Raw genomic sequence first — 26,568 nt, 5'->3', positions numbered from 1 at the left:
AATGTTATGCTCACGCTGTGGATGTATCTGACTGATCTAATTTAAACCCACAGAAGCCAAACAGGCCAGAGCGCTCCTGTCAGGTTAGGCCTCCAGACAGTAGGACTCTGGCATTGTCGTCTCACAATTTTTTTTATTTTTTGCTTGCCATATCGGTCAGCTTGGCAGAGATGATGCCAATAACTAAAACAGGAAACTATGTGGGCAGTGTGATTTCATTTCATATCCCACCACTATTCAGTACATCCTTTATAGTCAACAGCTGACTTCTAGATTTTTTTTTTTTCTTTGGGCCAGACAGTAAGTCACGAGAAGCCATCATTTACAGTGATTATTCCTAGGGTGGCCATACATCCTCTTTGGATGTACTTTGGGTTTGTTTGTTTTTATTATTGACATGCTCTCTACAGTCCTCATATATTCTATCTACGTGAATTTGCATTGCTGTACTGACATCTATTTAAGAATTTTTTTTTTCTTTGAATAGGAAGTATACTTTGTACAGAATCCTGAAAAAACGAGTATCATGATTGCCACAAACTGTGTTCAACAACTGATAATAAGAAATGTTACTTAAGCAGCAAATCGGCATATTAGAATGATTTCTGAAGGATAGTGTGACACTGAAGACTGAAGTAATGGTGCTGAAAATTCAGCTTTGCCATCATAGGAATAAATTAAATTTTAAAATATTTTTAAATAGAAAACAGTTATTTTAAATTGTAATAATATTTCACAATATTACTTTTTTTTTTTTTTTTTTATCAAATAAGCATCTTTGATGAGCATAGGAGTATATTGTTAAGTATCTCTTTCCACACTTGGTTGATCTGGTTGATCTCTTTGATATAGTGCGTCCAATTACGTGAGGAAAACCAAATCTCTAGCCAATCCACCAGATCAAGGCAGCCCGCTGATTGAGTTTTGCAGGGGCATGCAGCTTTGCTCCAAACAGCGTTACCCTGTGCCAGTTCAACATTGCCATCTGCCCCTGTCTCTCAACTCATCAGAGCAGCTGAAGGTGGCGGGCCCAGGTGCCAGGGCACGGCGGCTGCGTGGATGACAGCTTTGAGCTGCTGTGAGGTGCCGGCATTCTGCCAGGTCTGGGCACAGTGACAGCGCGGCATTCATTAGTGCCCCTCACACCTCTGTCATTCACAGGACCCTATAGTGTCTGTCCTGACAAGCCTTGCCCTTATTGGTGCATTTAAGGGTTGGGCTGTATAACAGTACAGGGTGAGCTATGGTAGAAATGAGTTTAAGTAAATTCTGTATAACACTGTTTAAAAGTTTGGGGTCGATAAGCTTTTTTATTATTTTTTATTTTTATTTTTAAAGAAGTCTCTTCTGCTTACCAAGGCTGCATTTATTTGATCAAAAATCATTCCTGTGATGGTAAAGCTGAATTTTCAGCATCAATTTAATCATTTTTTATTTAATCAAGTGTCCTTGATGGAATAAAATAGATGTAATGATATACAATGATATAAAATGAAAGCTTTTAGTCTAGAGTGTGGGATCGATCTATACCAGATCGATCTGTACCAGTTCTTGTTTTTTGTTAGCATGACTCATAAATATTAATTAGGTGACATTCACCCAATAGTCATAAATATTTTTTTCTAAAGCTGCTGACTCTGAAAATCTTTTCTAATAAGCACATTTGTCTTGTAATTCTTTACAAATATCTAAACAACAAAATTAGTAGAGAATATTAAAACTGTGTTACTACAACCTATTTTAAGGAAGTATTTTAGAAAGCACCTCATTCGCATTATTATTTTCTTTTCTTTTATTAATTGCATTAAGCATGAACCTTACAGGATTTTAATTTATGCTTAATTAAGCATAAATCTTACAGGATTTTAATTTATGCTTAAAAAAAGATACAACTATTTGCCAAGAAACTTAGAAAAAGCAGAACACAGTTTAGCAAAGTGTTGATTCCTTTGTAGGCCTTTGGGAAAGTGAACAGGTGACTTTTATAGACCGTGCTTTCGCTACTGTTGACAGCTGATGAGACTCCAAATGGATTTATGAATGAAATAGGAGAGCTATTGAAGGAAACAGCAGAGAGGTAGTTTCACCTGCTGGGTGCAGAGACCACCCGGAGGAACTGAAACACAGGCGATGCTTGATTCGGTCTGGCTGCAGTAGCAGTGGATCTTTCATGTCCCAAGTGTTTTTGTTCCCTACCTGAGCTTATTTCCTCTCTTTTAAAGCATCTCCTTCCAGGATTATGCTTGAAAGCATGATGTCCCATCTCATGAATCTATTTCCTCTCCTCATTGTGCAATCACTGAAAACCAGCGTCATCAAAGCCAGACAATCAAAGGGGACAGTATTCGAAAAGCCATTTGTGGGGCAGAGCATCTTGTGCAATGCAATCCTCTCAGTTTTCTAATTCAGAGACCTGCAATATATTACATTTAAAGTACCTTTTTTGTTTTCCCTCTTTTTGGTGCCACAGAGCGTGCAAACACTGATGAAATGAGTCAGTTATTTTATACAAAACCGGTGCATATTACTGTTTCTGTCTATTAAAAAGGCTTTTTCTACAGCAAAGAGCAACTGGAATGCATTTACACTGAACAAGGCATTAATGGAGCCTTTTTAAACTATTATTGAACTTGCGTGCCTTTCAATGCAACTTCTCAGTAATTAACATGAGTGTGTTGACGTGAAAATAACACATTCTGTTAACAGCACCCACTTGTGTCTGGAAAAAAAATATATTTCTATTGTGGTTCCTGTTGTTGCATTTAAGGGTTGAAAACTTTCTTTGAATGTCTTAATATTAGTGAGTTTAGAGAGCCATTATGATAACTGGGGATGCACCGTTCACAATTTTTCATGGCTAATTCCGATTGCTGAATTTTTACAAGCAAATTGGCCAATTCCAATACTGACTGCCATTTTTTCTTTATTAAAGCAAGAAACAAGAAAGAATGAAAGAGTACATATAAAACATGTTCATTTGTTGTAATACAGGCTGAACTGGCTTCAAACAACAAAAATCTGTAGCAATTTGAAATTAAAGGCGACATCGCATTAAATTTAAACAAATTATTTTATTTGAGTTAGACATCACTTTAATGTTTCATGCTTTAGAATACTGTGAATTTTGTGACATAATTCCTGTCTGATTATTTTTCTCTCCAAATGTTGTGCTTTAGAGAAAAGAAGGAAATCTCTGAATACTGTTCACTAACAGTATAAATATTTTGAATTAGCTTTTATCGTTTATATATATACATAATATATATTATGTAGCTTTAGAACTAAACTAAAATAATCAATTTTAAAATGAAACATATATTTTAACTTTAGTTAGATTACACTTTTATGTTTCATGGTTTAGAACGCTGTGAAGTCTTTGAAACTCCTTTGATACCTGCCAAGTTTTCCAAAGTTTTGCCATGAAAGAAGTGCTGTTCACCCTATATTGATACAGACAGTAAAGGGGATCTTTCACCACTGTTACTGATCAACATACACTGACGATTGGATTGCCAAACGTTGTAGGGCTCACAAGCTGTGCATTCAATTTAAAGCAGGTATCTGCAGTTCTGAATAATAGACGGCAGCATGACTCAGCCTCGTGGAGAGAGAAAGAGAGAAAGGCAGAGGGAACTGAACAGGGTGGGTGGCACCATAGCAGCATCTCTGACAACACAGATCTTAAAAGTTAGCTTTAGTCAAGCCAAAAACAGACACTGGCAGAACTCCATCTCAGCCCTTGAACCAGAGCTGAGCAATTAAGATCCCAGTTGGTATTTCTTTCCCCAAGCATGTCATTCCAGGGATCTTTCTAAAGAAAAAAGAGAAATGTTCAGCCAGTCTTTAAATGTGCACAGCTTAACTCCGTTTATGACTCAATGTGTGTTTACACAGCCTGTAACCTTTCTGTGATGGATTGATTGATTTGAGGAGCTCTGTGCAGAGCTTCATGTGGCTGTATTGGTTGCTAGATGTTATGTTAAGGAAAAGATGTAATTGTACATAGCTGTAAAAGGTAGCCTATGTACTGTATAACGCTGACAGCTTCCTTCACATTCACAGGGCATCTCTTATGATTAAAATAATTTCATTATAAGTGTGCAGCACAAAGTTGAATTGAATCGGGCTCAATTTATGTCCCAGTACACCCCCCACCCCCCTCTCTTTATATTTAAAAGACTGGGACATTAATATGAATTTGAAAAAAAAAGGTAATTAAAAATATTACTAAAACTATAAAATGTTATATAATTAATTCTAAAATAAAACTGGTGTTCAGTGAAATTCTGTAACACTTTAGAATAGGGAAAATTATTCTCTATTAACTAATTGCATATTAGTATTAACATATTGACTGTTTATATATATATAAAAAACATATATATTTTAATGTTTAAAATTTTATACTTTTAATATTTTCAGTTCAGTTTTCTGTTAGTTTTTTTTTTTCATTCTATTTATTTTTATTTGTGTTTTGGTAACTGAAGTATTTATGTCATAATTTCTTTAACAAATTGTAGAAAAACAGTAGTCCACTCCACGTGTGACGATGTGTGGTTCCTGTTATTAGCTCTGAATCACTGGCCTGCCTCTCGTATTGAAATCCCTCACTGACCCACACATAAACAGTTGCATCAGAAGCGAGTAGCAGAATGCCTGTGAGCACATTATGATGATTCATAAACCTCCTCTGTATATCACTGATTGGTGCGAGGTTACATGAGTCTCATTTTATTCTGAATCGTATTGAGGAAGTATATCCTTACATGTATTTTCGACTGATAATGTGGTTCTCAGAGCTTTTAAAAGACTGTGTAGTTTGTTTCCCAGCTGTGGTTGATTAACATACAGTATTCATGTCTCATGGTATTTACCTGATACTCAACAGCACATGATCATGGTATTACAGTGGTACTCTTTAGATTTTACATTTGAATAGTTAATTTGCGCGTGTTGCAGCAAGTACAGTATCCATCAAATGACTATGTGACAGTCTGAGATCATAGCTTTTCTGTGAAACATACAGAAAAATATCCTTCACAGACGTTTGGGAGTTCAGAATTGGAAAATGCAAATGTTCTTAGACATAACTATTTTGGTATCTCCTTCCTAGACTGCAACTTAAAAAAAAAATTCAATGAATTCTGTGTGACTCCTGCACAACTGGTGGCAAATTAATTTATTTCCATAGTCATTAACTACCATCCACCCTGTTCAATTTGCACTGACATTTTTCTTCACAGTGATGAAAGATGACCTTTTAAAAGAGCAGCTCCTGAAATATGCAGGTGGCTCTGCACAAAACACCAAAACATTTAGATTTACACTGAAGGCGTTTAGCAGACTCTCTTAACTGGGAAGACTTGCAAAAGTGTTAGATTCTTTAGAGAAAATTGCTGCTGTGGTCTACCAACCACAGTATTCATTTGTTAAATTTGTTTTCATCAGGCATTACTCCAACCTTCAGTAGCACATGGTCTTATAGAAATCCTTCTAATATGCTGATTTGCTGCTCAAGAAACATCAATTTTAACAATATTTTTTTAACAATATTTTTGATGTAATACATTTTTTCAGGATTTTTTTATGAATAGAAAAGAACAGCATTTGTTTGAAATTTGTAATCGTGTTTAAGTCTTTATGATCAATTTAATGCTTACCAGGACGCAAATGTATTAAGTGTAGCTTTTTATAGAAACTAAAAACTACACCAATTAAGCATTTCTACTTTATTCTTTTAAAATACCCCAAATGCATGTACATAAACCATTTACTATTGTACTTATTAACTCAATGCTTCATCTGTGTTAGTTAAGGTGGGAATTATTATTACACGATACTGATTGATGGATCTCACAATGGAAATTAATAGAAATTATGCTTCTATCACAATAACAAAGTAAACATGTTAATAGCAATAAAGCCCAAATGGATGTTGAGAATGGGGTCTATCAAACTGGACAACAAATTGCACCCATTATATATATAGAAATACTAAATAGAAGGCGACAAGATTATGCAGCCTTAAGAAACCTAATTTTAAAAATCTCTCTCTCTCTCTCTCTCTATATATATATAGATACAATATTCAGGATAAAGCAATCCCAGAATGCATTGCGACAAATGTAAATTCTAAATGTAGCACATTTCATTTTATAGTAAATAAAAAAGTGTACAATTTTAACCACTAGGCTAAATCACCTGAGCAGTTGCATTGTTGGGCTTTGGAGCTTGATCCAGACATCAATAGCGGGTTCATAGCAGAGGAAATACATATGAATACCTGGCCTGGTTTAGGATCAGCTGGGCTGCAGCATTCTGTGCTGCAGACATTTTATTGCTTATACTGGGCCGTCGGCCAACAGTGAGTTGCAATAATGAAGATGAGACCAGTGTAGAGGCTGTACTGTTGTAAATCTCCTGTCCAGCAGACAGGAATAGAGATCTAGTGCTTTGAATTCACAGGATTGTCATTATCTTAAAGGGGTCAGATGATGAGCAATCACATTTTCCTTGATCTTCTGAGATAAATGAGTTTGATGTACTATGGATATGTACTGTGACTTTCACAACTCAAAAGTTCCTCCCCAGAAGCACTGCTTATTGAAAGGAGACTGCAAAACTGATTTTATTTAACTTGCACAACTTTCTGATGTCCGACTGACACATTGGATTCTCACCAGTGGATCCTCTGCAGTGAATGGGTGCCGTCAAAATAAGAGTCCAAACAGCTGATAAAAACATCACAATAACCCACAAGTAATCCACACCACTCCAGTCCATAAATTAACAGATTGTGAAGTGAAGGGCTGAGTGTTTGTAAGAAATAAATCCATCAAGACATTTTTAACTTCAAACCATTCCTTCCAACTAAAATAAAAGTCCTCTGTTCAAAATATTGCTTTCGCCAATGAAGAATGCATCTCGCCTGAATCAGGAAAGAAATATGCCCAGATCAAGCACCATTTAGTGAGGCAGTCCAAAACAGTGCTAAAGAAATATGTTTATATTTAAATATGTATATATTTTATAGAGGACAAATATGCAATGGACTTTTTCAACTGAAGTATGGAGTATGGCCTGTTTTTGTTATTTTGGCCAGAAACGACGGTTTAAAGTTAGAATTCCTCGATGGATTTGTTCCTTGCAAAAGTGCAGCTTTTCACTTCACTCAGATGTCAATTGGTTGACTTGAGTGGTGTGGACTACTTGTGGGTTATTGCAATTTTTTTAGCAGTTGTTTGGACTCTCATTTCTGACGGCACCCATTCACTGCAGAGGACCCATTAGTGATCAAGTAATGCTAAATTTCTCCAAATATATTCCAGTGAAGAAACAAACTCTGCACCTTAGAGTTTTAATTTTTGTATGAACTATTCCTATTAACACATGTGTAGTTACATGATGTTTTTTTGTACAATTCAGTTCAATTCAATTCAAGCTTATTTGTACAGCGCTTTTCACGATGCAAAGCAGCTTAAAATTCTAGTTTCTACGTTATATTAAGGAGTAGCTGATCAGCTCGTACAGACATTTGGCTGGTCTGGACATGGTGAGTTAAAAACAGAAAGCATAGAGATGTTATTCCTAAACATCAAATCAAAAAATATAGAAAAGTCTGCCAAACCTTGTGCTATTTCTAACTGTGTGTAGCACCTGTCACTCTGCATATCCTTCTAAACAATCCCAATGTTAGAAACGAGCAGCTGAACCTTATTTTTAACAGTGCCTGATCATTTCAGTCCCACTTTATTCATTTATGCGGCATATTTCAGCTCAGACTGTTTTGTGATTTTGTCACAATGTGTATGGCTTTGCAGAGACTCTGGATAAGATGGTAACAAACTATTTTGGACCCCCACAATGAAAAGCAAACTTTCTTTTAAAGAAAAATATTTAGTAAAAGATTGGCTGCAGGTAAACAATCCCTTGCCGACATGTAATTAATAAACTATTCAATCTATAATATTTAAGATAAAATTATCTTAAACCGCACATACATTAAGAGTCATTTGATGATCCCTTGTTGTTATGTCAGGCTGTTTTTTTGATAGCACTACAGAGATACTGAAAATAACACTTTCACATGCTTCACCTTTAAGTAACACCCACAAAGATGTGCAATTACACAGATTGACTTATGCAACACATTTTAATAAGACTCCATCAGAAGCTCTCGAAGCAGAAACTGAATGCTTGAATTACTATGAGTTTCAAATAAAAACGGACTAATGGTCAAAGGCTTCCGTCAGAGTGTAAGCGTGTGTGTTTTTGAGTGTGTGTTGTGGGTGTTGACACTTTAAAGCACACAGCGGCAACAAAGCCCCTCCCCATGCATCAGACCGCATCAGAGAGCTTGTTGCTATGGCGACAGGCTTTGGCAGCCAGCAGTGCTTGTTATAAAACTCATAAGAGTTTCTAATGACCCTGAGAATATGCCAGTCGTCTAGTCAAAATAGCTTCTTATAAGACATGCATCCACCACTCCAGCCACCTCACAGCTGTGTGCTTCTCGAAAGAGCAGATTTCTAGGGGAAAAAATGCTATGTGGCTGCTTACTGGTCAAAGTTAAAAGAGGCCATCTGCAAGTCTTATATATTCTGTTTCTTAATGTGGTTTGGGTCTCTTCTTGAGTGTAATTTTGTGAGATTCTTCCTATTTAATCATGCACTTGTGCAAAACATGTATGACTGATCTTTATAATCAAGCTGCACAATTTGAGTATTCTGTATCGCAAATAAGATGAGTTACAATATATAATAAATAGAAAAATAGTAATATTGTGCAATATTATTCAAAATAGCTTTAATAACATTTAAATTTCTCTTTTCTTTTCTTCTCTTCTCTTCTCTTCTCTTCAAAACACTATTTTTGTGAAAACAGTGATACATATTTTTTTTTCAGAATTGTTTGATGACAAAAATTGTCTGATGAATAGCAAGTTAAAAAACAGCATTTATTTGAAAAATAAACGTTTTGTAAGATTATAAAACTCTTTACTGACACTTTTGATTAATTTTACGTTCCCTTCTTGAATAAAAGTATCATGTAAAAATATCTTACTGACCCAAATGTTTTGAACTCTACTGTACATATCAGCAATCATTTCATTGCTGATTATTTTATATGAAAGCAGAAGCTTTAAATCATTGAGCCAGATGCTCTGTAAATGATAAAACATTATCTTTTTCCACTGATAAACCTGTAAAAGTCTTCTCTACTTTTAGGGAAAGATAAGGGCTATATGTTCCTTCTGAGTGCTTCCTTAAATGTATTATTTACTATATTTGAGATAGACAGGAACAGATCTACTGAAAGGTTTCAGACCAAGGTCCATTTAAAACCATATTTTGCACTGAAAAAATAAATAAATAAATGCATTAATAAAAACATATTAGATTTCCATTTTGACCAATATTTATGTTTAATATGATTGAAGTTGAATTAGAGATCCGTTCTCTGACATCTGCTCTATTTTTTCTCCATATCATGGATGTCCATCTTTCTTTATAGCCGCTAGATTTATTTAATGCTCCCTACCACATATCATGCCTCTGGCTTTGTTAGTTAAAAGCCATTTTCCAGTCCCAGACCACCTCTTTGTATTGAATTTGTTGGCTTTTAAAACCTGCAGTCTTTCATTGCATCTACTGAATTTGTAGACGGCGAACTGCTCAAGTTCTCTTTATTGATTTGGCTGAGCGGCCCCTGCAGCTGCTCCTTTTCTCTCAGCTCCTCTTGGCAGTGATGGAGGCTCTCTCTGATTTCCTGTTGCATAAAGTACCTCTCTCTCATGTTAACTCTTTCGTTAAAGTTGTGTTTGACAGAACGTGTTCACTGAATTAGTATTTGTGGAACAGGTTTAAATATTAAGGTTTACTTGGTTTTAATATTTGAGTGATATTCATTTAAGCCTGTGTACACTTTTAAAATGTATAGTTTTTGTAAGTATTAGACTCAAGCACTCATGGATGTATCAAGATTTTTCTTCACTTCTTGCCTAGGAAATCATGACTATCTTGTAAATATGTAATGGCGGGGGAGAAATTTGCACTTGTTAAGGTGCCTTTGAGTTTTCTATTCTACACTGAAAAAAATAATTTAGAATTTATTTGAAAGTCTTTTATGCTCACCAAGCCTGCTATTATTAGATCAAAAGTACAGTAAAAAACTGCAATATTGTGGAAATATTATTGCAAATTAAAATAACTCTTTTCTATTTTAATATTTTTTTTTTTAATGTAATTTATTTCCATGTCAGCATCATGGCAAAATCTTACTTACCCCAAACTTTTGAACAGTGAAATTACTTGTTTAGTTCCCAGCATGCTTTTCATAGGGCCAAATCAGGTGTGTAAATGTGCAAATTAATTTTTAATTTTTTTTGGAGTAAACAGAAATTCACTTACAGTACATTTCATATTTTAAAAGAGTTTCTGCTGTATGACATGATTTAGCTATTTACCATTGTGCTGAAGAGTAGAGCTTGAGGTTATTTGACTGAATAAAGATTATAAAGTATATTTCTTAACTCAATGAGTAATAGCTGTGCTAATGATAATAATATTGTTTGTTTTTGTGCTATGCTAGATATAGAAACTCAATTTAATTTAGTGAATACAACTAAAAACAGTAAGTTCAACTTAAAGGAATAGTTCACACAAAATGTTTCCATTTCAATCATTTCAACCCTGTATGAGTTTCTTTGCTGAACATAAATGAAGATATTTTGAAGATTGTTGGTAACCAAAAGTTTTTTCCATACTATGGCGGTCACTGGGGACCAGCAACTGTTTAGCTACCAATATTCTTCAGAATATCTCCATTTAGGTTCAGCAGAAGAAAGAAAGTAACTATAATTAAGGTAAATTTCTTGTTAACTATAAAAAGCATTTATTTTATAAAATTATATTTAGTTCTATCCTGTTGTAGATAAAATTTATCATAATCATGTAATGTCCCCTAAAAGCTTTTTGTGTAATGAAGTTTCAATTTATTATATTTTTACGGTCAATATAAAATCAAAATTGTGCTTGATTCATCAGATCGTGTTTTTCAAAATACTAAAAGAAAATGTTTGTCTTCATTAAATCTACACAATTTGCTTCATCTTTCTCTCTATTTCAGCTGATGTCACAAATCTCACAGGAAATGTCACGTTTTGGGAGTAAAATATGTTGCAAGCCTTATGGTTTAATTGCTTCCTCTGTTCACAGCTAAATCATAAATTGCTGTTCTTCTTTCTGTTTTTCTTTTTGCACAGAAACCTGTCCAAGAACCCTCTGACGACACTCTCTTGGCAGCTTTTTCAGCACCTTCAGCTGGTCGAACTGTAAGTTCATCCTGCATTAGTTAATAGTATTTCCAAAAATGACTACATGAATTCAGCTGCCAAATCGCAGTATAAAAACCAACCCTTTCCTCCAACCAATACGCTCGTATGGGTCGTTTGTCCAAATCCCTGAAATACGACCCATCAGAGCGTATACTACAATTGCGCCCCTATTGGCAAAAGGTCGTTTTCATATTAATATTTTGTACTCTTTTATTTGCGTTTCGTGTAGCTCAGTTGGTAGATTATTGCATTTTACCTTGATATGTAATCATGCTATCATGGGTTCAAACCCAGAGAACGGATGTGCACGTAAAATGTATATGCTGTATAAATCATAATTTAGCATGATTTCTGTGAGGGTTAGGTTTAGGGTGGGGTTAGGTGTGGTCATTCGAATGAAAAAGCCTTCTTGTCAAATATGTACGAATTACTGTGAGATTGGTGTAAAAAGTCCGCACATTGCATTTAAATAAATGTGCGTTTTGATTGGTAATGACGTAATACGTCATTTCATGACGACAGACGCAACGCGATACTGTCATTATTTTTACGCTTAACTTTCAAACGTAAATATAGGTCGTAATAAGGTGCTTGCACAAACAACCTATATGGTTATTTTTTTTTGTTGGAGGACAGGCTCATAAAAACAGACCAAGCAATAATTAATCAATTCAAAATAAATCTCAAAACTCCCTCTGTGTAGATTTTCTGTGATAAGCAGCACTCGGCTGCCAAATTGGACTCTGAAATGCAGGCTTGATGTTCGATTGCATCGCTGTGTTCATTAGAAATGTTTTCAGCACTTTACTGTCAACTCATTTGTTTGTGCACCCCCTGCTCCCATCTTCCGATAGACTTGTGTCTCTGTCAAAGCAAAACATCTCCAGTGATGAAGCAGAAGCACTTTTTACATGTCTGCGAACAGTCGAGTTGCTCATGCTGGTTAATTAAGCCATGGCAGTGAAATGTATTGGTCTTGTCTGCTGGGAGCCTGACCTCATTTTCTTGTTTGTCATGAATATTTGAGCAATCTGCATGTACATAAAGTGATGAGTTTGTTTATTGATTGTGAGAGATGACATGGTGTCGTCGTGTTGCATTTAAAATGACAAAACTATTCAATTCTTTAGAATTTGACATGTCCCGTCTTCGTTCTTTGTTGTTGCTGAACACAACTTGAGCAGCTGACATATGTCCTGCTTAATTTTTTATAATGCACATTTTTTGGCCTTTCATTTCAGTTTTTTTGGGGGGGATTCGGGGATTGTGCACATTGCTGCCTTTTCACGTGGATATCGTGGATAACATAAACAACTCCTGTCATTTCTCCAAATCTTTCCTCTAGGAAATTAGTTTTACCAGATTCTGATTGTGTTCACGGTTGTGGTGAATTTATTTACCAGGTGGGTGCTTTTAGAGATCATTTCAGCACAGTTCAGTGCTGAAATGAAAGATAATTTACTAGTGAATTTAATAAGTGTTCAACTGCAACTCTAAAATGTGCCATTATGAGCTAATATTGAAAGATCAAAGGCCATTACTGGAATAACTCTTTAAGGAATAATCTGTAAATATGAGGGAAATTATAATATTCAGACCTGGGAAAGCTATAGAAATTAATCAAAGTCATGGAGATTTCTATAGTGGATGTAGTTATTACGGTTAGCTCTTTTGTTATTGTTTTTAAGGGGGGAATCTATAGTACTGTCAGAACCACTATTGTCAAAGATGATTGACAATTAACATACAGTTTAGGTTGGTGATTTTGTTCTGTTCTGGGCAAAAATTCCCTGCCCATCCATTTAGCCTTGCATGGATAAGAGCAGGGAGAGCATCATTAAACCCCTTAGGATAAACAGAATACAACCACATTTAGCAAATGTCATTATTGTTCTTAATAACACTTTAATATAATAACTTAATTCATTAAAAATGAGTCTGATTCAATAAGGAATCAGAAAGTCAAGTCCCGACTGTTGGATGAAAGGAGGAGCTGGGGATGGGGGAGGGTAATTAGCTCTTGAGCAAAGTGAAAAAGCTGCTGAATAATACTGAATAGACCCTACATAGGAATGCTGTGATAGGCGTTATATTTCTAAAGGTAGACGTGGAGTCAGCCGATGCAAGCTTGACTGATCTGACCTGCCAAAACTAATGCTATGCTTCATTAAATTATGTTATTGAGTTTGCCAATTTCCTGATAATTTACTGACCCCTATGTCGTCCAAGATTTCTTCAGTTGTAAAGAAATTACGATTTTTGAGGAAAAGTTTCCAGGATTTTTCTCCATATAATGGACTTCAATGGGAAACAATGGGTTGTATGTCCAAATTGGCATTTCAGTGCAGCTTCAAAGGGCTCTACACGATCCCAGACGAGGAATAAAGGTCTTATCTAGTGAAACAACTGGTCATTTTCTTACAAAAATAAAACATATATACTTTTTTTACCACATGACTTGGTGATACATTCACCACTGGCATGACGTGCCATCAAAATGATTGATCATATAGTTAAACTGCACTTAAAATGAAAATGAAAAAAATGCATAGCAATAAAGCCGACAAAGTCATTGTCTTCAAGGACACTTAGTATACAAACACTTGCAGACATAAAACATCAGCATAAGGTCTGAGTTTGTCCTCTGTCTGAGTAAAATTGTGAGTAAAACACTGAACAAATTGCACGTATTATGGAGATGAATGGTGTGGATTGGTATCAGTTATAATGGTGTAATCTTCAAAGCTAGATGAGATTCACAGGCATTATTGATTTTCAGACCAAGTCAATCCATCCTAACAGTCATTGTAATATAATATCAGCCTGAGGGTTTGGAATAAGAATTGAGAATTTAGACTTTCAGATAGTGATTCTCAACTGGTGGGTCACAGGTCTGTTAAGGGTCACAGATAGCAGAGAAAATCATGAAAATACTGAAATACAGAAAACAAATGATAAACCACATTAAAACATAAAAAAATACTTTTAAGCAAATTCAGTAGTATGTTGGGTCTCCACTTAAAGTCTAATGTAAAATCTTGATCTGGTTTTGTTTTATTCTTCAGAAAATAAATAAATACTAATACTAATACTAATACTTGTATATATATATATATATAATATATAGTATATAGTATATATAGTTTTCAGGTGCATATGCCCAAGTAAATCTCATCAGCGTGCATAATCATGTTATGGGCTGTTAGTCATTCTGATGAGAGTCAGGCCCCCCATTGGCTGCCGCTGGGTTATTCCTGGTAGCGTAAATGATGCCTTAGAAAACAAAACATCTTTTTTTGTTGTTGTCAGTATCTTTCACAACTTGTTAGTATACTTCATGAAGTCACGGTTTCATATTTCTCTTAAAATCACATTCAAATCGTTTTGGCCATTCTACTTGTCAGCTCATTCCGCACTGTACAGATGAATTTGTTCTTGCGGGTGACCTGGCTCCTGGAAGTTTGCAGAAAGGGATTTGCAAAATAATGAAGGGCTCTGAAAACATACAGTAGCGTATTTTCCAACCCGAGCATACAGATTAATGGACTAAAGTTTCACGCTGAGATCAAAGCCTGTGGGTAATGATATACAGTTCATCACGTTGTGAGCGCCTCATCTTTCTCTCCATTCAGCCACTGCGATGTGTTTTTCATAAAGTGAAATGTTGTATTGTTCCAGTAATCAGTGTCCACTTACCAAGTACAGCTTTGTATGTTATCACATTCCTGTTTGTCAGCATACTATGCACTTTATGGAAGAGTTCATTAGTTTTAGAAAATCGGTTATGTAATATATTGTAAAATGTATTCCTGTGATGCAAATTTGTATTTTCAGCATCATTCCTCCAGTCTTCAATGTCACATGATCCTTCAGAAATCAGTCTAATATGCTGATTTAATGCTCAATATTTTTATTATTATTATTAATCTTGAAAACAGTTGTGCTGTTAATTATTTAAGGAATAGAAAGTAGAAGCATTTACTTGAAAAAAAAAAAAAAAAAAAAAAAAAAAAAAAAAATATATATATATATATATATATATATATATATATATATATATATATATATATATATTGTTTTAATAAATAATGATAAAGTCTACCATCACGTTTTATCAGCTTAATGCATCCTTGCTAGATAATATTAATTTCTTTGAAACATTCCCCAAGTGTTTGAATGGTAGTATGTATATGTAGTTTGTTTACATAAAATTGTTTTGTTTTGCAGTAAAAAAACACTCTGTACTCTAGAAACTTTCTCATAGCTGTGCAAGATCAATTTCACATGTAGTTGCTTTCTATAATGTTTCAGAACATAATTCATAAATTTGCAAAAAGAATGTGTTGTGTTGCAAGGCATTAGTGTAAACTGCCTTCTGTAGGCACTAAAGCAAGCGGCTGTCTGCTGCAGTCACTTCTTTCTTTTCACAATCTTGCAGTTAAGTTCAGCTGTCAACTCTTTATAGCTAGCTATCTGAATAATAACGCATCTGTTTTTAATGTCACAGACATAGAGGAACTCTATTACCTAGGCTATGTCAGGAATGAGATTTGTCACGGGACAGTGCGCTTACAATTTCTTGCCCAAGCACGTCTACATACTTGGGTAGTTTCTGGTGTAAAATAAAGTAAATATCTGGAAGCTATTAAGATCTGCTTTCAGCTAATGTTTCTTGAGTGTTTTTCTTTTTCATTTTTTACTTATGTTTTGCATAAACATCATTTAATAATCTGATGTTTTTGTAACTGAATCTAGAATGTCACTGCTGGGAATGGTAATCGTGTGCTTTGTGCACTTGCCAGTTTTACAGCTTTGAAATGCAAATACCCATGCTTTTAATGCTGTTTGTGTTTTGCATCATGTATGTGACATGTAGAAGATGCAGTTGACAAAATGCTCACGTGTGCAGTGCATTTCATGCAATAGTAAGTACAGTCAGTTAGCAGATTATTAGGCTGCACTTACCTGGGTTTGACATTCACTTTTTTCCCAGCTAAAAAACTGGAACATTTAGGAACGCATTAAAAAATAAAAAATAAAGTTCAATGAAAATGTATAAAATAATATGGTTTTCTTCAATAAAAGACATTTACAAGATAATTTAATTATAAACAAGTCTGAAACGCACCAGGACACATTTTGAATGCTGCTCATTCAAAAATATGAAGGAGATAAAATATGCACTATTGCAACAATCTCCAACATACTACAAAATTAATAATCTAAGTAAACACTGTCACAATTCATCAATTCTTAAATGCACTGTATTCACTGATTGCGAACTACTTTGAAAATGTGAGAATATATAACAGCACTGCGTTTTAACTTTAAACATGCAACGCTCACTTATTTAAGGAATCATAGCCTTTTGAAGATTAATAATCACTTTAGGCTGAATCACGATTTTTGCATTTTCATCCACAATTTAAGACCTCTCAAAATGATTATTACGACTTATGTTATACTACTATATAAAAAATTCATACAGATACTCCTACATGTAAATACAGTTCACACACCACTATTTTTAGTAGCACATGTGAATGAAACACCCTGCTGCCTGTGGTTATGAGTCTTACTCAAGGGCATAATGTTGATTGCTTATGGATTTCCCTATGTAGGAAACTACAACCTTTCAGTAATCATTTCGGGTCACAATGGCACATCACCCGGGAGAGAGTGTCACAAAGCTGCTGTTTTTAACCAGTGCAGGCAAAGTTTGATTGATTTTGCATGCCCAGTTCAGAATTAAAACAGCATGAAAATGGTGGAGTTTGGGGACTGTATAACTAGCGTTGGCTGTGTTGTTGATGCAGGAGGCTGGAGGGGGTCGTCTTTGACTGTGGCTGTGAGATCCGATGGATTCAGCTCTGGCAGCTGAGGGGTGAGGCTGGCCTGCACACCCAGCACCTCTACTGCAAGAATGGCGCAAGCAAGATCCGCCTGAGATCAATGAGCATCGCCTACTGTGGTAAGACATCTTTCTTCATAAATAATACAGCTGTAGGCCAAGCATGCACTACATATTGTTATATAAGATTATATTATTCGTATGATGCAATATTTGTCTCACATTATGATGCAGTATTGGGGAGAGTGAGGTGAAGATCTGTTAGTTACATTGCTATCTTTATGAGGGAAATCATGCAACAATTTTTTTTATTATTCTTTCGTATTCTTTTTTTCATGCAAAATTGCACATAAGAAAAAAATAATTATATAATAATATTTATCTATCCATTATTTATGTAAAAAAATCTAAATCATACATGTTTGTAAATTGCCAGAGTTATGATTTGCCCCAAATTGCTAGTTAGTCATGTATAAGTGGCCCTTTTTTATTAGAACTTTTAATAATATTTCTATACCATTACAGTATATATAAGTATTTTACATTAAATTAAAATTATTTAGTTTATTTTTTCTATTTAAATAATTTTAGTACTTCAACTTAAATGTATTTATTTCAGTTAGCAGCCAAAGTGAGTTTTTCATCTAGTTTTTCATAATTATTTTTAGTTTTATTTCAGTTACCAAAGCCTTTTTTTAATGGTTGGGTTGAAGGTACAGCACTGATATAGATGCTTTCTTTTAATTTCAGTACACAGCTGTCATCCCGAAATATAATTTGGCATGAAATTTAACCAGTTTCCAGTAAATTTAAGTATAAAGCAACTCTATATAATGTGTATATATAATACTACAGAACATCAAAAATTATTGACTTTCCATACTTTCCACCAAATGCTACATTATGCTTTGGTACTGTATTAGCAATCAAAAGGACTGAAATAATCAGAAAGTCCGTACCATTCCAATTAATTCATTATGGACTCAAGGTTCTAAAAACAAAAAAAAATATTCAGAAATTGCACACCATATACCATTCCAGTTAATTCATTATGGACTTAAAAGTCAGATTTTTGGCAGAAACTATGGTTATTATGGTAAAGTCTTGTAAGAGTATAATCAAGTAATGTCCATAATAATCCTTTTTGTGATCTAGACCTGCCAGATATCAGCGTTGCTCACAGTAACCTGACTGTGCTGGAGGGGGGTAACGTGACCCTCAGCTGTAATGGCTCTGGGTCTCCGGTACCTGAGGTGGACTGGACCGTGAACGGCCTTCTCTCCATCAACACACACCAGGTTGGTGCCAATCATCCCACCCCAAACACACCGTTTAACCTTATTTTCAGTCTAACCATAGCATAATGTTTTTCGTCTGCCATCCAGTCAAATGTCTACTGGCCCAACATTCACTCCATCAACCTGACGCTGGTCAACGTGAGCAGAGACGACAACGGATTTGTTCTGACCTGCATCTCTGAGAATGTGGTCGGAATGACCAATGTGTCCCTTCAGCTGGCTGTGCTATGTACGTATATATTGCTTGTTACAGGTTTTCATGTCTCATACTTGATTTAGTTGGCTATTACTCATACTGCAATGACATCCAGTTATGCAGCTTGGTGAGAAAAGATATGCTAGTACATTTAGCAACCAGAAGTAAAAAAATAAATAATAAAGAATAAAATTCTCCTTAACTGCTACTTTTACTTTTTATGGTATTTAATCTGCGTCCTGTAATTGCTGCAGGTTGAGCGAAGAATGGCTTCATTTTACAAACAAAATGAGAGGTCAAGATATCAGCAGTGTTTTCTGGATATGCAGTGGCACAGCAAAAAAAAAAAAAAAAAAACATATATATATATATATATATATATATATTAGGGGTGTAACGATACGCGTATTCGTATTGAACCGTTCGGTACGACGCTTTCGGTTCGGTACGCGGTACGCATTATGTATACCGAACGGTTCGTTGGAGTAATTAATTATATTTGAAAAAAAAAAAAAAAAGAGAGAGAAAGAAATATAATGATATGCGTTCAACAAGGTAGCCCAATAACCCAAACAACGTAACAGGCAACGCCCCTGACACTCCCGAAGAAGAAAAAAACACCATCTTATATGTTCATGTTAGGCTACTCAGCAGGCGCTCGCTCACTCAGTACACGCTGAAGGCTCGTTGCAAAATAGCCAATGCGTTTAACAGACTAGAAATGAGAAGATCCTCCAATAACCAACAGGTCTGGTGTTTGGGTGCACTTTGGATTCCCTTTAAGCTATAATGGTGATGGCAAGAGAGTGGTGGATAAAAAAACAATGGTATGTCGCATCTGCAACATGACAGGGTACACCAGCGGGATTACAAAAAAAAAAAAAAAAAAAAACCAGCGGGAATATCTGGGATATGTGCGTCAGTACTATCTGGGAAAAGACGAAAAAAAGGAGAAACATGCACGCAGCAAACTATCCCTGCAGCATTTAGAAACTATAGCTTACAGGGAATCCAACCCAAACACCAGACCTGTTGGTTATTTTAGGATCTTATATTTCTGGTCTGTTAAATGCATTAGACATTTTGCAACGAGCCTTCAGCGCGTGCTGAGTGAGCGAGCGCCTTAGGGGCCGTTCACATATCGTGCCTAAAAACGCGTGGAAAACGCTAAGCGCGTCTTTCTCCTCCTTTCCAAAGCGCTCGGGCAGAAGCGCTCATGAGGCGTCTGTCTTTGCTAAGCAACAATGACGTGCTCTCTCCATGAGACGCGGAAATTTCAGCGAAGGATAAATGGATTTGCAGCTCTAAAATTCGCTTGCAGTAGCTCTGCTACTGAATTTATTTCAAAATTGCAATCCATATACAACTATGATCAGCTGTTCCTTCATCTTGGCTGAGCTCTCAACGTTGTTACGGGTAAGGATGAAGCTGATTGGTTAGTTCTTGTCACATGACCCGCGGTGCGCTTGCGGCATTCTGAAAAGTTGAGATGTTTTTACATTTTGCTGTATCTAAAACGTATCGAACCGAACCGAACCGAACCGTGACATCAGTGTATCGTATCGAACCGAACCGTGAATTTTGTGAACCGTTACACCCCTAATATATATATATATATATATATAATTGTCGAGTTAAGAGCTTGGGAATTGTATGCAAAGAGAATGTGTACTTCAAAGATATAGATAAACACAACTGTTGTGTAGTCTTCACTGTGTGCATATGAAACAAAAATACAATGCAAAGTGGTGTGCAGTTAATCAACGAATCACTCAATGGATTCATTTGAATAAATCACTCAGTCTGTCTGGAAAATCAGACTGAATCAAGCAGTCACTGACTAAAGCAATGCTATAAACATAATTTTTAAGACTTAAGTGTTCCTGTGGCTTAAGCGGTAGAGCATTGTGTTAGCAGCATAAGGTTGTGGGTTCGATACCCAGGGAGCACATGTTAGGTAAAAAATGTTAGCCTGAATGCACTGTAAGTCATTTTGGATAAAATTATATACTAAATGCAGAAATTTTAATCAAATTTGATTGTGGTATGATAATATATTTTAGGTTGGGGTTTTGGTGTATTAAAAGGGTAAAAGTATGTAAAAAAAAAAAAAAAGGCTGATTAATTGTTGTCATTTATTTGAATATGGTCCATGAATCCTTTCAAAGTCACATTGAAAATACATTTACTGATGTTGCAAACTTTAAATATAACACCCTACTTCTGTACGGACAGGTTTAAAATAGAACAAGGTACTAAATGAAATGATACACCAATTAACAGCTATGAACCTGTAAGACTCTGTGTTAATTTAATCAGAGGGTGCGCATGTGTTTAGGGAAGGTGTTAGATTGTAATGCATACATAAAAATAAACCTGCTCTGCATCATGTTAAACAGGTATAAGATGAGAATTAGACAGAGGCAGGACTGAATCCGAAACATCTCTGCAACTTTTATACATGTTTTAATAGTAATGGAGGACTTTTTCTCACTGATGGCATAAATGTTTTACGACACAGATATGATCTGACACTCAGGCATCATGTTCATTAAACAACATATGATTTTAAGACACTGCATAGATGAAAAGCATGACATTTTATCATTTTGCTGACTAATGACTTTGACGTTAAATTGAAATGACATTGGCAAGATATACAGGTGCTGAAAGGAAAAACTGTACAAGGGTCTTGTCTTTATTAAATAAGAGTGTGGAATGATTTCGAATGGCTTATAAACCCCGTATATAGCTAACTGTATTATACTTGGCTTTTTATCATGTTGAAATTTGGTGTCCAATCAAGTAAATATTGTATATTATTTTTTTTTATGATTTCTAAAAATGGTAATCTTCACATACAACTTTGTGGGTATGTTTGATTTAAAATCTGTAATAATAATAATAAAAAAAAAAATACATATATATATTTATATGTTCAGATTGTTTCCGGGAGATTCCCCGATAAGAATTGCTTCCCGGGGTTAAAATATAAATTTTTTGGAAGGGTTGCCCTGGTAAAATTCACATTTTAGGAGCTAAATATCACGTTATTGGTATTGGGGTTACTTCAAACCGCGGACATGAAAAACAACCACAGACTTGGCAACACTGGTTCAGGTGGAGTGGCTGTTACTACACAGAGCCGTAGTCTACGCACAACTAACACAAAATAGCTTTCAAAATCGACAAAGAATCGCCTGCGATTTTAACATAGATTTTGTGTAGATTGTTAGTGAGTTACGGCTCGGTGTAGTAAATGCCAACCAGTGTTGCCAAGTCTGTGGCTGTGGTTCGATTTTTTGCACAGCCCTAATAAATGTTATAGATGACATATCCCCATTTTGTAAATTACATTATTTATTTATAAATGACAGCCTCTGAAGACCAGTTCTTGACTATAATGTTCATTACCCGACAGCATGGACAATCAGTCCAAATGATCGGATTTGAGAAACATCACAACTGGGTGCAGAGTCAGCAAAGCCAAAAGGTTTGGCCCTGTTCCACTTAGCCACATTAATAATGCTAATGAAATGTGCACCCGTTGGATTTTAGCATTCCGATCAAAAGCTCCGGAATATGAGATGCACATATGGAATGCACATCCCTCCCATTCTCTTTCTCTCTTCTGGTGGGATTGCAGCAGGAATCTGTAAATGACAGGCCTCATGCAGTAGTGAGAGCAGACAGGCCGAGAGCAAGGGTGCTCCTGCATGCTGATTCTAAAACACATGTCATCTGTTTAGGCGGGATGTGTGCCGAGCTGCTCTACAGGAGGGATATATCCCTCGTCTAGTCTCATCAGTCAGTCAAGCACAAATCACTTCAGTGAGAGAAGGCAGCTGACAATAACGATGCCTTCTCATTTGAATCACAAACAAATGTGCAGTGTCGGACAATATGCTTGCATGCAGTTTACCTTTAAATAACGTACAATAAGATACAGTCTGTGACAGCAAGATTGCGAGCTGTTTCATGAACGTATAGTGCATATTAACATAACAGTGGGCCTTCTATTTACTTGACAATAACGATGCAGGTGCATTTCTCAAAAAGTGAATCTTTGAGTCTTTTAACATCAAAGGAATAAAAATTGATCATCATTAACCCACTCTTCTTGTCGTCTGTCACCATCGTCAGTCTTATGTTGTGTGTACAGTATTATTTTCTTTTATCTGTGAAACTGAAAATGAGATGTTAGGCTGAATGTCTGAGATTCAGTTTTCCATACAATGAAAGGGAATAGATATTCATATTTCCAAGCACATTTAGGCTCCGTTTACACTGCACCCCATTCTGTTCTGTCTATTTAAATCTGACATTTAAGACTATCTGTATGCACTGTCATTTTGCAGGTAATAAAATTAGATTGGTTTGTTACCATAGTGTTGATTCCAGAAATATAAGAGAGTTGTGGTGGAAAGAGTATGTTTATATATGTGTGTGTATTACCATGGGTGAGAAATCTGTGTAAATCTTGGTTTTTCTTTCCTGATATCAGTTCCACCAGTAATACTGAAGCTGGACGAGCCGGAGCGGCGCCATCACACCTGCATTGAGTTCACTGTGAGGGGCTTTCCCCATCCCACACTGCGCTGGTTCCACAAGGACCGTGAGATCCTGCAGAGCGAGTATATCCACATGGAGATGGAGCACTACAAAGATTACTTGGAAGGCTGCTTGACTTTTCAGAACCCCACACATTACGACAATGGAAACTACACCCTAGTAGCCTCCAACTCCCTCGGGTCAGTCACCAAAACCATCTACGGCTATTTTCTTGAGCCACCGTTCATTGAGGAAGAGGGTAAGCTATTTAACTGTTTATTTACTTTTGTAGCCTGAGGGATTGAGGGTTTTATTGATATTTATTGATAGGAATGACTCTGATATTTATTCATTTTATTTTGATATACCTTGATATGTGTGCCTGCTTACATAAACAAAACAATATATGTGATATTATATATATATATACAGTACAGACCAAAAGTTTGGACACACCTTCTCATTCAAAGAGTTTTCTTTATTTTCATGACTATGAAAATTGTAGATTCACACTGAAGGCATCAAAACTATGAATTAACAAATGTGGAATTAAATACATAACAAAAAAGTGTGAAACAACCGAAAATATGTCATATTGTAGGTTCTTCTTTTGCTTTGATTACTGCTTTGCACACTCTTGGCATTCTCTTGATGAGCTTCAAGAGGTAGTCACCTGAAATGGTCTTCCAACAGTCTTGAAGGAGTTCTCCGAGAGATGCTTAGCACTTGTTGGCCCTTTTACCATCTGGATTGAGTTCAGGTCCGGTGACTGTGATCCATCACTCTCCTTCTTGGTCAAATAACCCTCGATGCCTTCAGTGTGACTCTACAATTTTCATAAGCACTATTCGGACGGGACTAGTTTTCTAAACTACGTTTGAGTTTCGATTCTTACCACCTGACGTCTGTGATTTTCATGTACCAATTCGGACGGGACTAACATCTCCGTGTTTATTACAGAGGTGGGAGGGTCCGATTTGTGCATCTGGGCGTCACAGAGATCACGCGCTCTGTATGCGTGCATTGCATTCATTCAGAATGATTGCCATTAGTATTATTAAACAATAAATACTAAATGGCTAGTATAGCAAAACCATGTTAATGTGTGGTTCCTTTAGATTAACTTGTTTTCCTTTTTTTTATTTTATTAAATGTAATTAAAACATTATGTAACTGAGTAAATAAATGAGCGTGAGTAATCTTACCTGATGCTGATATTACAGTAGCCGGTATTAACAGTTTACGCGATCTTGCTCTTGATTTTATTATTTGTATTATTTTTTTATTATTATTTATTTGCCGCTAAGCAAATATATCAAACATCCGCGCGGTAAGAGCATCTACGGTAATTCACGTTGGCCAAAACACACAAGGAAACGCGTTGTGAAATAAAATATCACCGGCAATCACAGACATTCGCATTCGGACGGGATTAGTTTTCTCAGAGGATCACTGAGTTTGCTGAAAAACGGTAGGTAATTTGCTCTGGAAATATCACAGAGGTTGTGTGAGAAAAACACAGACGTGGCAGATTCGGATGGGATTAAAATCACCAAGTACGTCTGTGAAACGCAGATTTCTCTAACGACCCCCTGTAAAACTAGTCCCGTCCGAATAGGGCTATAGTCATGAAAATAAAGAAAACTCTTTGAATGAGAAGGTGTGTCCAAACTTTTGGTCTGTACTGTGTATGTATGTGTATATATGTATATATATATTTAGGATAGGAATATATGATTCACTGTAAAAGCTATATACATTACAGTTCAAAAGTTTGAGGTCGGTAAAATTATGTAATATTTTTGAAAGAAGTCACTTCTACTCACCAAGGCTGCATTTATTTGTTTAAAAATACAGTAAAACTGTAATATTATGAAATATTATTATAATTTTAAATAAGTGTTTTCTATTGCAATATATTTTCAAATGTAATTTATATCTGTGATGTAATGCTGAATTTTTCAGCATCATGACTTCAGTCTTCAGTGTCACATGATCCTTCAGAAATCATCCTAATATGCTGATTTGCTGCTCAATAAACTTTTCTTAATATCATAATTGTTTAAAAGAGTTTTCAGGATTGTATGGTTAGTAGAAAGTTCAAAAGAAAAGCATTTATTTGAAATATTTGATACATAACTTTAATGCGTATCAAATAAAAAGTTTTTTTTTTTTCTAAAACAAAAAGTCTTATTGGCCCCAAACATTTGAATGGTACATTTTTATGCTTTAAAATGTTTTACATTTTTAAACTTTTGTATGTGTTTATTGTCTCCACTTATGCTGTTCTTTCAGGAATGATTGATTACAGTAAGTGCCTCTTTCTTTTTGACCAAAAGAATACAGACAGACAAAACATAGTTACATCTCATGCCCCTGTTCTGCTTGTTGAACTAATAAAAAAAAATGGAAAAAAAAATATTAAAAACACACATATATATTGCTTCAAATACATTATAATCTATGATCTTAAGTTCAACATTGAAGAATTTGATAAAAGAGTATCCTCTTTCGAGCGGTATCTCATAATAATACCTCCTCTTAACTGCACCAAGAACACAGAAGTTGGCAAACAAAAATGCTCAACATAGCAAAATTGAAATCTTCCCTAGTATCTGTAAAAAAAAAAAAGGACACCTCTAATGACACAAAAGAGAGGTAGATTACAGAATAGCCCTGATGAATTACACCATGTTTTTGGCACGTATACAAGCTCTATGCATTAAGAGTTCAGGACGGTGTAATTGTTTTCGAGTCCGGCGAGGACAGCTCGTGCCTTGGGTGCGTGATGTGGTAATATCTGAGCCCTGCTGCACCTCTGCCATTATGACTCAATTAAATGGCAATTCCTCCCTGACACCTGTGAACAAACCACACAGGTTGAAACTAAAGCCTCCCGAACCAAAACAGTTTACAGTGTGCCCCTCAGGCAGCATAAAAAATGTACAAGTCATGAAGTGAATTGAAAATAGACATATCTAGAAGGAACAGACAGAATTCAATATGTTGGTGGAAGCAAACCTAGTTGTTCCAAGGATGAAGAGTTATTGAATCAAAAATCTAATTGAATTAGATTTATGTCTTTAAATTCAGATATTTTAAAATTTGGTATCAAATTAGCAGTCATTCATTAATATTCATAAATTGTTTTACTCTGTTTGTTTATAACAGGCAGTTTAATGACATGACGACTTAATGCACATGAGTGTGATGATGTGTGTCGATGTGTGTTAAATTGCTTTATTTTTATCCCTATAAGAAATAATGGTGGAAATATTTAACTTATTTAGGTTTGCTGAAGCCAAGGATGAACATTTAAGACGTGAATATTAAAAGT

At 35.5% G+C, this 26,568-nt stretch overlaps 1 protein-coding gene across 1 annotated transcript in view; it reads left to right on the top strand.

Moving 5' to 3' along the window:
* The window catches only part of LOC113074629 (NT-3 growth factor receptor), an 82,856-nt gene that overhangs the window by 9,761 nt on the left and 46,527 nt on the right, over positions 1-26,568 (top strand). Inside the window, exons 3-8 of the mRNA XM_026247457.1 lie at positions 11,264-11,332; positions 17,152-17,306; positions 18,342-18,484; positions 18,572-18,713; positions 23,185-23,490; positions 25,527-25,541. Coding sequence (XP_026103242.1) covers positions 11,264-11,332; positions 17,152-17,306; positions 18,342-18,484; positions 18,572-18,713; positions 23,185-23,490; positions 25,527-25,541 — 830 coding nt within the window. The remainder of the gene's footprint in view (positions 1-11,263; positions 11,333-17,151; positions 17,307-18,341; positions 18,485-18,571; positions 18,714-23,184; positions 23,491-25,526; positions 25,542-26,568) is intronic.

The sequence above is a fragment of the Carassius auratus genome, unplaced genomic scaffold, assembly GCF_003368295.1.
Source record: "Carassius auratus strain Wakin unplaced genomic scaffold, ASM336829v1 scaf_tig00015266, whole genome shotgun sequence".
Lineage (NCBI taxonomy): Eukaryota > Metazoa > Chordata > Actinopteri > Cypriniformes > Cyprinidae > Carassius > Carassius auratus.
This window is presented reverse-complemented; position numbering and strand designations above follow the sequence as displayed.